The 12,872-nt window shown below is 51.0% G+C and overlaps 1 protein-coding gene across 1 annotated transcript; it reads left to right on the top strand.

Moving 5' to 3' along the window:
- Window positions 1-8,097: 8,097 nt before the first annotated feature.
- LOC123411911 (putative cyclin-dependent kinase F-2) lies at window positions 8,098-9,239 on the top strand. The gene has a single exon (XM_045104867.1). The coding sequence runs from the start codon at window positions 8,098-8,100 to the stop codon at window positions 9,178-9,180; it is 1,083 nt and encodes a 360-aa protein (XP_044960802.1). The 3' UTR covers window positions 9,181-9,239.
- Window positions 9,240-12,872: the final 3,633 nt, after the last annotated feature.

Raw genomic sequence — 12,872 nt, forward strand, 5'->3', positions numbered from 1 at the left:
GGAAAGTGATAGCTTCACATATGACATGTATGATGATTGAAACTTGTTGAGAATAAATCAACATAGACCTCAGTGATTGTTGCAATTAATAAGAAGTAATAAGGAAAGAGTGGTTCACATATAAATATATCATCTTAGACACTTTTTACAATTTTGAGCACTCACCAAACTATTACATGCTTAGGAGTAGATGTTGGACAAGGAAGACAACATAATGAATTGTGTTTGCTTGGTTCCAAACAATGTTATATGATTAGAGATCCCTTAGCATGTGAAGATTGCTTCCACCTCATATTAGCCAAAACTCCCGCACCAAGTAGAGATACTACTTGTGCATCCATAAACCTTCAACCCAGTTTTGCCATGAGAGTCCACCATACCTACCTATGGATTGAATAAGATCCTTCAAGTAAGTTGTCATCGGTGCAAGCAATAAAAATTGCTCTCTAATATGTATGATCTATTAGTATGTGGAAAATAAGCTTTGTACGAACCTGTGATGAGGAACACATAAAAGCGACAGACTGCATAATAAAGTTCCTTATCACAGGAGGCAATATAAAGTGACGTTCCTCCGCACTAAGAGGACACGCATTCAAACCTCAAAAGCACATGGCAATCTCTGCTTCCCTCTGCGAAGGGCCTATCTTGTACCTTTACTTTTTTCCCTTGTAAGAGTCACGGTGATCTTCACCAATTCCCTATTTTTGCCTTTGTCTTGGCTACCGTCACATGCTTGGGAAAGATCTATATTCATATATCAACTTGGAGTTGAGTACTTATGCTTTATTATTGTTGACTTTACCCTTGAGGTAAATGATTGGGAGGCAAAACTATAAGCCCCTATCTTCCTCTGTGCCAGCTGAAACTTTGACACCATGAGTACCCCGTGAGCTGTAACAATTGTGGAAAACAAAAGAGATGATTGAGTATGTGGGTTTGCCTTACAAGCTCTTATTTGACTCTTTCTGATGTTACGATAAATTGCAATTGCTTCTATGACTTTGGACTGTTGTTGGTTACTTCTTGGTAAGGTTTTTGCTTCATACTTTGCTTTGTGAATTAATTGTTACTTTCCCATAAGAATCTTTATGATGTATTGCTGTTCTATGTGTGATCGTGATGCCCTCATGTCCGTATTATGTTTTATCGACACCTTCGTCCCTAAACATGTGGACATGTTTATGGAACTTGGTTTTCGCTTGAGGACAAGCGAGGTCTAAGCTTGGGGGAGTTGATACGTCCATTTTGCATCATGCTTTCATGTTGATATTTATCGCTTTATGGGTTGTTATATTAATTTGTAGTACCATATTTATGCCTTTTCTCTCTTATTTTGCAAGGTTTAATTGAAGAGGGAGAATTCAGGTAGCTGGAATTCTGGACTAGAAACGGAGCAAATCTTAGTCCACTATTCTACACAACTCCAAATGCCGTGAAAATTTACGTGGAATTTTTTGAGATTATATAAAAAAATACTGGGCGAAAGAAGTACCAGATGGGAGCTACCAGGGCGCCACAAGCATGGTAGCCGCCACCCCCTGGTGGCGGCTACAGGGCTTGTGGGCTCCCTGACGGTCCACTGGCCCCCCTCTTTTGCTATATGAAGGGTTTCATTCCAGAAAAAATCAATTGGGAGCTCTTTAAAGGTTTCGTCGCCGCCACGAGGCGGAACTTGAGAAGATCCAATCTAGAGCTCCGGCAGGACGATCCTGTCGGGGAAACTTCCCTCCCGGAGGGGGAAATCGTCGCCATCGTCATCACCAACACTCCTCTCTTCGGAGGGGAGGCATCTTCATCAACATCTTCATCAACACCATCTCCTCTCCAATCCCTAGTTCATCTCTTGTAACCAACCTCCGTCTCGCGACTCCGATTGGCACTTGTAAGGTTGCTAGTAGTGTTGATAACTCTTTGTAGTTGATGCTAGTTGGATTACTTGGTGGAAGAGTTTATGTTCAGATCCTTAATGCTATTCATTACACCTCTGATCATGATTATTATTATGCTTTGTGAGTAGTTACTTTTGTTCCTGAGGACATGGGATAAGTCATGCTAATAATAGTCATGTGAATTTGATATTCGTTCGGTACTTTGATATGTTGTATGTTGTCTTTTCCTCTAGTGGTGTTATGTGAACGTCAACTATATAACACTTCACCATATTTGGGACTATAGGAAGGCATTGGGGAGTAGTAAGTAGATGATGTGTTGCCGGAGTGACAGAAGCTTAAACCCCAGTCTATGAGTTGCTTCGTAAGGAGCTGATTTGGATCCACTAGTTTAATGCTATGGTTAGACGTTGTCTTAATTCTTCTTTCATAGTTGCGGATGCTTGCGAGAGGGGTTAATCATAAGTGGGATGCTTGCCCAAGTAAGGGCAGTACCCAAGCGCCGGTCCACCCACATATCAAACTATCAAAGTAACGAACGCGAATCACATGAACATGATGAAACTAGCATGACAGAAATTCCCGTGTGTCCTCGGGAGCGTTTTTCCTCCTATAAGACTTTGTTCAGGCTTGACCCTTGCTACAAAAGGGATTGAGCCACTTGCTGCACCGTTGCTACTACTTGTTACTTGTTACTTTTTGCTTGCTACATTTCACCTCACTACACCATCACTTGTTACCGCTACTTTCAGTGCTTGCAGTTATTACCTTGCTGAAAACCGTTTATCAGAGCCTTCTGCTCCTCGTTGGGTTAGACACTCTTACTTATAGACAGGACTACGATTGATACCCTGTACTTGTGGGTTATCAGGGAGCAGTGGGGTCACGTGCTCGTCTCGGCGTCCGTCGTCGCTGCCGCAACGACGACCGCCTCGACTCGCGTTACGCTAAGACAGGGGGCACCGATGCCACGGGCTCGTCTCGGCGTCCGTCATTGCTACCGTGACGACGTCCGCCTCGACTCGCGATACGCTAAGACAGGGGGGCACCAGTGTCACGGACTCGTCTCGGCGTCCGTTGTCGCAACCGCGACGACGTCCGCCTCGACTCGCATTACGGTAAGACAGGGGGCAGCGATGTAACGGGCTCATCTCGGCGCCCGTCGTCGCTACCGCGATGATGTCCGCCTCGACTCGCGTTACGCTAAGACAAGGGGGCACCGATGTCACGGGCTCGTCTCGGGGTCCGTCGTCGCTACCGCGACGACGTCCGCCTCAACTCGTGTTACGCTAAGACAGGGGGCACCGGTGTCACGGGCTCGTTTCGACGTCCGTCGGCGCTACCGCGACGACGTCCGCCTCGACTCGCGTTACACGAAGACAGGGGGCAGCGGTGTCACGGGCTCGTCTCGGCGTCCGTCGTCGCAACCGCTACGACGTCCGCCTCGACTCGCGTAAAGGTAAGATAGGGGGACAGCGGTTTAACGAGCTCGTCTCGGCGTCCGTCGTCGCTACCGCGATGACGTCCGCGTCGGCTCGTGTTACGCTAAGACAGGGGGGCAGTGGTGTCACGGGCTCGTCCCGTCGTCCGTCGTCGCTGACGCAACGACGTCCGCCTAGACTCGTGGGGGGAAGTGGTGGCACGGGCTCATCTCGACGCCACGAGGACGTCCGCCGCTATGACGTCCGCTTTGACTCGCCTTACGCTAAGAAAGGGGGCAGTGGTGTCACAGACTCGTCTCGGCGTTCGTCGTCGCTGCTGCGATGACGTCCACCTCGACTCGCGTTACGCTAAGACAGGGAGGACGTCCGCCTCGACTCGCGTTACGCTAAGACAAGGGGGCACCAATGTCACGGGCTCGTCTCGGGGTCCGTCGTCGCTACCGCGACGACGTCCGCCTCGACTCGTGTTACGCTAAGACAGGGGGGCACCGGTGTCACGGGCTCGTCTCGGTGTCCATCGTCGCTACCGTGACGACGTCCGCCTCGACTCGCGTTCCGCGAAGACAGGGGGGCAGCGGTGTCACGGGTTCGTCTCGGCGTCCGTCGTCGCTACCGCGACGACGTCCGCCTCGACTCGCGTTACACGAAGACAGGGGGCAATGGTGTCAAGGGCTCGTCTCGGCGTCCGTCGTCACAACCGCTATGACGTCCGCCTCGACTCAGGTAACAGTAAGACAGGGGGCAGAGGTGTTACGAGCTCGTCTCGGCGTCCGTCGTCGCTACCGCGGTGACGTCCGCCTCAGCTCGCGTTACGCTAAAACAGGGGGCAGTGGTGTCACGTGCTCGTCTCGGCACCACGACAACGTCCGCTTCGACTCGCGTTACGCTAAGACAAGGGTGCAGTGGTGTCACAGACTCGTCTCGGCGTCTGTCGTCGCTGCCGCGGCGACGTCCACCTTGACTCGCGTTACGCTAAGACAGGGAGGCAGTGGTGTCCCGGCTCGTCTCGGCGGTCGTTGTCGCTGCCGCGACGACCTCCGCCTCGACTCGCGTTACTCTAAGATAGGGGGCAGTGTTGTCACGGGCTCGTCACGGCGTCCGTCGTCGCTGCCGCGACGACGTCCGCCTCGACTCGCGTAATGCTAAGACGGGGGCAATGGTGTCACGGGCTCGTCTCGACATCCGTCGTCGCTACCGCGACGACGTCCGGCTCGACTCGCGTTACGCTAAGACAAGGGGGAGGCGGTGTCACGGGCTCGTCTCAGCGTCCGTCGTCGCTGCCGCGATTACATCCACCTCGACTCGCGTTACGCTAAGACAGGGGGTAGGGTGTCACGGGCTCGTATCGGCGTCCATCGTCGTTACCGCGACGACGTCCGCCTCGACTCCTTATATGCTAAGAGATGGGGGCAGTGGTGTCACGGGCTCGTGTTAGCATCCTTCGTCGCGGCGCCTCGACTAGCGTTATGGTAAGACAGGGGGCAGTGGTGTCACGGGCTCGTCTCGGTGTCCGTCATCGCGGCGCCTCGACTAGCGTTACGGTAAGACAGGGGGAGTGGTGACACGGGCTCGTCTCGGCGTCCTTCGTCGCGGCGCCTCAACTAGCGTTACGGTAAGACAGGGGAGCAGTGGGGTCACGTGCTCGTCTCGGTGTCCGTCGTCGCTGCCGCAACGACGTCGGCCTCGACTCGCGTTACGCTAAGATAGAGGGGCACCGGTATCACAGGCTCATCTCAGCGTCCGTCGTCGCTACTGCGATGACGTCCGCCTCGACTCACGCTACGCTAAGACAGGGGGCACTGGTGTCACGGGCTCGTCTCGGCTTCCGTTGTCGCAACCGCGACGACGTCCGCCTCGACTCACATTACGGTAAGCAGGGGGGCAGCGGTGTAACGGGCTCATCTCAGCGCCCGTCGTCGCTACCGCGATGACGTCCGCCTCTACTCGCGTTACGCTAAGACAAGGGGGCACCGGTGTCACGAGCTCATCTCGGCGTCCGTCGTCGCAACCGCTACGACATCCGCCTCGACTCGCGTAACGGTAAGACAGGGGGGCAGCGGTGTAACGAGCTCATCTCGGCGTCCGTCGTCGCTACCACGATGACGTCCGCCTCGGCTCGCGTTATGCTAAGCCAGGGGCAGTGGTGTCACGGGCTCGTCTCGGCGTCCGTCGTCGCTGACGCGACGATGTTCGCCTCGACTCGCGTTATGCTAAGACAGGGGGAAGTGGTGTCACGGGCTCGTCTCGGCGCCACGACGACGTCCACTTCGACTCACGTTACGCTAAGACAGGGGGAGGCGGTGTCACGGGCTCGTCTCGGCGTCCGCCGTCGCTACCGCGACTACATCCGCCTCGACTCGCTTTACGCTAAGACAGGGGGGCAGTGGTGTCATGGGCTCGTCTCGGCGTCCGTCGTCGTTACCGCGACGACGTTCGCCTCGACTCGCGTTACGCTAAGATGGAGGCAGTGGTGTCCCGGGCTCGTCTAGGCGTCCTTCGTCGCGGCGCCTCGACTAGCGTTACGGTAAGACAGGGGGGCAGTGGTGTCACGGGCTCATCTCGGTGTCCGTCGTCGCTACCGCGACGACGTTCGCCTCAACTCGCATTACGCTAAGACAGGGGGCAACGGTGTTATGGGCTCGTCTCGGCGTCCGTCTTCGCTACCGCGACGACGTCCGCCTCGACTCGCTTTACGCTAAGACAAGGGGGTAGTGGTGTCACGGGCTCGTCTCTGCATCCGTCGTCGCGGCGTCTCGACTCGTGGAACGGTAAGACAGGGGGCAGTGGTGTCATGGGCTCGTCTCAGCGCACGTCGTCGCAGTAGCGACGACGTCCGCCTCGACTCGCGTTACGCTAAGACACGGGGTCAGTGGTGTCACGGGATCGTCTCGGCGTCCGTCGTCGCTACCGCTCGACTCGCGTTACGCTAAGAGCATGATTGCACACCTAGAACAGTATGAGAACAGCAAACTTAAAATATTTTTAACACTGGCCTTGTGAGCTGCTGCTGCCAAAGATAAGAACAGCAATGCACACTCAAACAGGTCCTAAGATATTTTGAACACTGGCCTTGTGAACTGCTGCCAACATTATAAAGATCAGGAGCAAACCTAAAAACGCAATGGTTCAGAGATGCATTTCTTCTATTGGTACAGAGATGCATTTCTTCTATTGGTTCCAGAAATGCCACTGGTTCAGAGATTCCCTTTACAAAATGAATTGCTAGTCGTTTATGTCTATTCACTGAAACAATTTTGAATTTTGGCAGTGCTACATCTAGCTCCATCTAATATACTGCATCTAACTCTATCTAGCCGAGATTTGATATTCCAAGATAACTCATAGTGACAACATAATTCAGTAGTTTAAAAAAAAATTGCAGTATGTAGACTCTATTTAGAAATTCAGAGATAACGAATAGATCAAGCTGAGATCAATGAACATACTAGTGAGAAAAGACAAGCTGAGATTAATATCAGAACATAGCAAATTAGCAATACAGTTCATTGAAAATAGATCAAGGAAAAACAAGCTGGGATTAATGCCAGAACATGCAAATTATTGATGCTTTCTTTGTTTTTCTCTCTAAAGGAGCAGATGTGCTCCTGATCTTTATTCTACACGAACAGAATTTGTCAATTGAGGCTTGCAAAATGGATTGTCCTGTTGCTGCTCCTGTTATGATCTGCAGAATTGGTGGCTTGCAGGTGTGATTTTCTCCTGATCTCTATTCAGAGCAGAGTGCTGCTCCTCTGAATTTTTTGCTGCTCTGAATTATCAAGATGCAATTCATCTATTGCTTCAGAGATTCCCCTACAAAATCTGAGCAGAGAGACACCAAGGTGGTCTTCTTTTCTTCACTTTTCAGATCCACATTCATTCTATTTTCTAGTCAAGCATCCTCACTGGATTAGTCCTTCCAAAATAATCAAATCATCTTCTTCCTCGTCATGCTGAAAGTGAGCAAAGCTGTGCGTGAAGGGAACTACCTAGCCATGATTTATCATAGCAGAGCTGCAAAAGAAAAGGGCATCCATTTGCTGTTCCCTGTCAAATCTGGGTGTTCGTGAGCTCGGAGAGGGTGGCGGCCGTCAGCTATGGACTCATTGGAAGGAAGAGGGAAGGGGGGAAACTTGGTGATGCGGGTCGGGAGCCCGGGCATGAACAGGAGCAAGGTCGAGCGCGAGGGCTACGGCCGCCGGACCACGCCTCGCCGTAGTGGCCGCTGACCACGAGGTGCTTGTGCGGGCGCGGCGCCTCGCCGTGTTGGCCGCTGCGGCCTCTGGTCCTCGCGCTGCCTGTGCGTCGACGGCGCCTCGCCGTATTGGCCGCTACAGCGATGTCTGAGTTGGGACGATACAGGCGAAGCAGCGGTTGACGGCAACAGCAGAGCAGCGTCGGGCGCGTTGCTCGTGCCGAGGAAGATGGTGACGGCACCGTGGACCACCACCGCTGCAGGCGAGGGAGTGGAGGCGAAGCTGCATCGGCGGCCGCGCACGGAGAAGTTGGCGGAGCTGCTCGATGCCATCGCCTCTGCAGACTGCAACACCGGAACAGAAGACAGAAGGCTTAGGAGAGAGAGCGCGAATGAGGAGGCCAGCAGAGGATTCGTGAGAAGATCGGTTTCCACTCCGAGTTCAGATGTCGCCCGCAGCCCATGGCATATGTTATATATACGTCAACTCGTTAGTGATCCACCTCCCTGCCTTGACTCGTTAGTTGCCTCCCTGGCGATCGAACCTGCGTGCACTGGCCCGGACGCCATGGCGGCTTCCGCTGGAAAGAAAGAGGCAGCCTGGCCTCTCACCATGGCGCGGTACGAGCGGCTGGAGAAGCTGGGTGAGGGCATCAACGGTGAAGTGTTCAAGGCGTGGGACACCGAGGACAACCTGATCGTCGCCGTCAAGCGGCTCAGCGGGAGCGGGGACGACGGCTTCATTATTTCCGGCCTGCCGGAGGTCATGCGGGAGGCCATGTGCCGCGGCATCCCCTCGATCGTGCAGCGCCGCGCAACCTGCGTTGCCGCATGCCAACGCGAGGCTAGCGATTCTTTCATCGTGATGGACTACGTCGGGCGCCTCAACCTACGTGGCTACATGCAGCGCCGGGTCCGTCGTCGTAGGCCCTTCTCCGAGGACGAGGTGCGCCGGATCATGAAGCAGCTCGTGGAGGGGGTGACGGCCGTGCACGCCGTGGGCGTCCTGCACCTCAACATCAAGCCGGAGAACGTGCTCCTCGACGACGGCACCGAGGACAGGAAGCAGAAGCCCAAGAAGGGGCCCGTCGAAGCCGATGTTAGCGGCGAGCTCAAGGAGGACCGCATAGTCTACAAGATCGGCGGTTTCGGGATGTCCATGAAAGGGCGGAGCAAAAGACAGCCGGAGGTGACTATCCTGACACCGTACAGCGCACCGGAGCTCCTCCTGCACTCTTGCGAGTACGACGATCGCGTGGACACGTGGGGGCTTGGATGCATAATGGCCGACCTCCTCTCGGACACCGGCGTCTCCACATTCGATGGTGAGTCGGACATAGAGATCATGGCTAAAGTGTTTGGCATCGTCGGCACAGAGGGGATCAAGGACTGGTCTGGATACTCAGGGGTAGCGTCAGGCCAAAAATCAAAGCTGCCTGGTGGCAGAGGCATCAGCCGCCTTCGACACAAGTTTCCCAGTCGCAAGTTGTCGGCAGCCGGCTTCGAGGTGCTCAGCGGGCTGTTGGAGAGCAACCCGGAGAAGCGGCTTACTGCAGCAGAGGCGCTCCAGAAGCCTTGGTTCCATAACTGCCGACGCGGCTTTGCCGGTTTCTTCAAGTCGTGCGTGGTTGGAGTCCTACCAGAGAAATAGGATTTACATGCTTTACATTTAGAAAAGATAGATACCCAATTTTATTCCCCTAAAAATAACCCAAGTTTATCATTACTTTTTTTTAAGGGGACAAATTTGTCATTGCTGAAGTGTTGTATTTAAGAGTTGGGCGGTTATGGTTTCGCCTTTGGCAAGCCATTTTAAAGATCCGCTAAACTGCATATCAGAAGTGAAGTCGTCTCGAACTCGATGGAAGTGATTTATCATTTTTTTTCTTTTGATGGCTATTGTGGTGGCGCCTAAGGTTAGTTTAACAATGTTATGCACCATCTAATGTTATGACGGTTAGTTTAACAATGTTATGCACCATCTAACCACTAAAAATTCCCTAAAAAATCCAGTAAAAAGAGTTGCGATCAATGAAGCCGATCAATCAAGACCTTAGTTTGTCTAGTTCTTAGTACTGTACCGCGTGTATTGTGTGTCCCTACGTAACCAGCGTTACGCCTTTTCGTCCGAATCAAGCACATTGACTGGGACGTGCAACTGACCGACCTCCAGAGTGTCTCCTCGCTGCAACCTAATTTCGGATTCGATCGATAGAGAGATCCTTTATAGTGGGGTACCTCAAGACACACGGTAAGGAATGACGTGCACATCGATGTGGCATGCGTCGTCTTCTTTCCAGGAACTGCATGCATGTGCCGGCCACTAGCTGTTGCAACCATTAATCTCAAATGTTTCTCAAGCTATCATCGTTCTTATATAGTAATATTCGAGAAAATCGTTCTTATATAGTAGCTTCTGCAACCTTATCGTCGGCCAAAAAATGCAGCGCATACACGCATGCGTGGTGAGGATATGAGATGCGTCTGAATCACTACACATGCATGATGCATTAGTAAAAGCTAGGATGCCGAAATAAGGTGGTGCCTACGCGTTGTTCACCAAAGTAAGTAATCTCGATAGATCCATCTGCAGTGCAGCTGGCACTGGTAGTTGTGTCCCCCATCGAGCGTGTGTGTATTTATACCATTGCTTGACATCTAGCTTCAGTCCTTGAGAGCAGAGGCAGTGGTGCAGTCGCGCTAGCTAGCTCCTTGTGTCGGGAATGTTTCCTCCTGCTGCTGGTGGTGGTGCTGGAGGAGGCGCGTGGCACCTGCAGCAAGGGATGGGCATGCGCGCGGTGGCGGCGGCGCATGTCGTCCTCGGCCTGGCCACGGCCGCCTTCGCGCTCTACGCCGTCGCCCTCAACCCGGCAGATCTCCAGCCGCAGGTACGTAGGTAGTACGAATTACGTGCGATCGATCAAAATCGCCTTGTTTTCATTTCTTCTCTCGGCCGGGTGGGATAATCTCGGGCACTCATGGACTGGCTGGTCCCTGTACGTATAGACTGATTCCGCGCTGAGGACGGCGAACTGCGGCGCCACGCCGGAGCAGGAGCTGGGCATGCGCTGCGAGGCGCTGGTCATGCTCCTCACCGGGGCGGCGCAAGCGGCCACCGCGGGGGCAGCCTGGGTGCTCGTGACGACATTCGGCCGCGGGATGGCCCGGCTCCTCGCTCTCTTCGTGCACGCTCTCGGTGGCTTCAACGCCTACGCCCTCTACTACGCCGTCCGAGGGGTGGCCGCCGTCAGCGTGGGCTTCTGCATGAGCAACGAGCACCGCGTCACGCTCGTCCTCTACCACGCCGTCTTCCTCTGCGCAGTGTGAGCTTCATCAGCAAGCTGATGAGTGCTGCGTGCTATCTTTTCGACTGCACCTCTCGTTAGTCGTTACCTCGCTGTCGCATGCATGCATCCTCTTCAGTTCTCGATATCCTCATCATGGTTTAGTAGTAAAATAAACAATAATTAGTGTGTTGTCCGTGATGAAATCAACATATCTGTACGTATGTACGTAGTTAAGATCGCGCTGGACAAAATGTAGAGTATGACTGTTCTATCTAGCATTACGTTCTTATACGGTTGGTGTGTCTTTGCAATCTTATGATCTACTTGTACTACTGATTTTCACCTGCAGTTCATTGCACCGGCTCTGTCTGCTCAACCGAACTAACCATTTCTATAAAGCTCATTACATACCACGGGATTTTCCCATTTCATCATGCATCAGCGTCAACGCTTTGTTCATTTGTTTAGTTGCACCATTCTTCAGAATTGTCTTGTCATCTTTCATTTTGTAGACCTGCCCATGATAAAAGGAAAGAGCACATAACACATACTCCCTCCGTTCCTAAATACAAGTCTTTTTAGAGATTCCACTAGTAGACTACATATGGATGTATATAGACATACTTTAGAATACAGATTAACTCATTTTGCTTTGTATGTAGACCATTGCTGAAATCTCTTAAAAGACTTATATTTAGGAACGGAGGGAGTACAACCTTCAGGGGAGATCTCAGCTCATGCTTAGCAAAATTAACTTTGTTCATAGTAAATAAAAAAATACATCGGAAAGCAGCTAAGCCACCACATGGAACATATCACCAAAACGGGGGAAAAGGCATGAAACCAGGCACAAGAAGTTCCAAAACATACCCTAGGACTCCCCAAGTTGAAAAATAAGTGTTAAGCTGTTTCTATTTCATCACAAAAGGAACATAAGGAAGAACAATGCCAATTCCTTTTACTCGTGTTAAATCTAGTTAGAACACCATCTTAAAGTAGTCGCTAGAGAAAAGTTCAGATTTTCAAAGAAAAGAAAATGAGGTATCCAAATCCCTTGGTCATGAGGCTCGGCAACATCCTCTTCCAAGCAGAAATTGCCATTCTTATAGGAGGACCAAGACACAATGTCCATATTAGGAGTCATCTAGAGAGATCAACGGAACGAACATATTGCCATGCACAATATATTGATTATCCTTGATAGACCTTTTCTAAACAGTGTAGGGGTTGTTATTAATTACAACAAAAGCAAGGTTACTTTTCATGCCAATGGCAAAAAGCATATGATACACTTTTCAAAAAAACAAAATCAAATGAATAGTATCAACTTCATTGAAAAAATCATGACAGTTGCTGTAGGAAGTTTTGAATCCCCTCTTACGTTTTCTAAAGGAAATATCAAATTATTACTAATCGAACCATGCATATTCTGGTTGAGGTAACTTAATGCTATAAGAAAATTCTTCAGTTTTATGTTAATCGGAAGGGGTGCGTTAATAAGACTTAATCAACCGTGTTAATGAATTTCTTTCGGTAGACATAAGGTAAATGAGTTCAGTAAGCATAACCTTCTGTCATTGTAGGAAATTTTCTATTTTTTTACTTTAATAAAGTTAATAACCATATTTAGTTCGTTTTCGGAATTTTCTGTGTAATAAAAATGTCCCAAAATTGAAGTCCTCAGAATGACCTGAATATTTAGTATGATTGTTTCTCGAATATTTAAGAATTTCTGGCACTTAACACACACCAGGTGGTGTGCCTGTGAGCCACGAGCTCACAGGATTGGCCTAATGAGCTCATGGGTCCCACACGGGCCACCTCACTTAGTGCACCAGCCCATTGCATTCTCCTACCTCGAGAAAAAAAACCGCCTTTGCCTCCTAACCCATTTTCTTGCTCATTTTCGATTGATTTTCGATATCTTTTCTCAGAGTCCGTTTCTAAAACTGTTTTGAGGAATTGCTCCTTGGTATGTAACTCCACTAATGGTCCAAATAGTTTTTGTTCCATTGCTTTATGTGCAAATTTTGCTAATGTTGGTGACCATGTATAC

The sequence above is a fragment of the Hordeum vulgare genome, chromosome 7H (assembly GCF_904849725.1).
Source record: "Hordeum vulgare subsp. vulgare chromosome 7H, MorexV3_pseudomolecules_assembly, whole genome shotgun sequence".
In the NCBI taxonomy this organism is placed as follows: Eukaryota; Viridiplantae; Streptophyta; class Magnoliopsida; order Poales; family Poaceae; genus Hordeum; species Hordeum vulgare.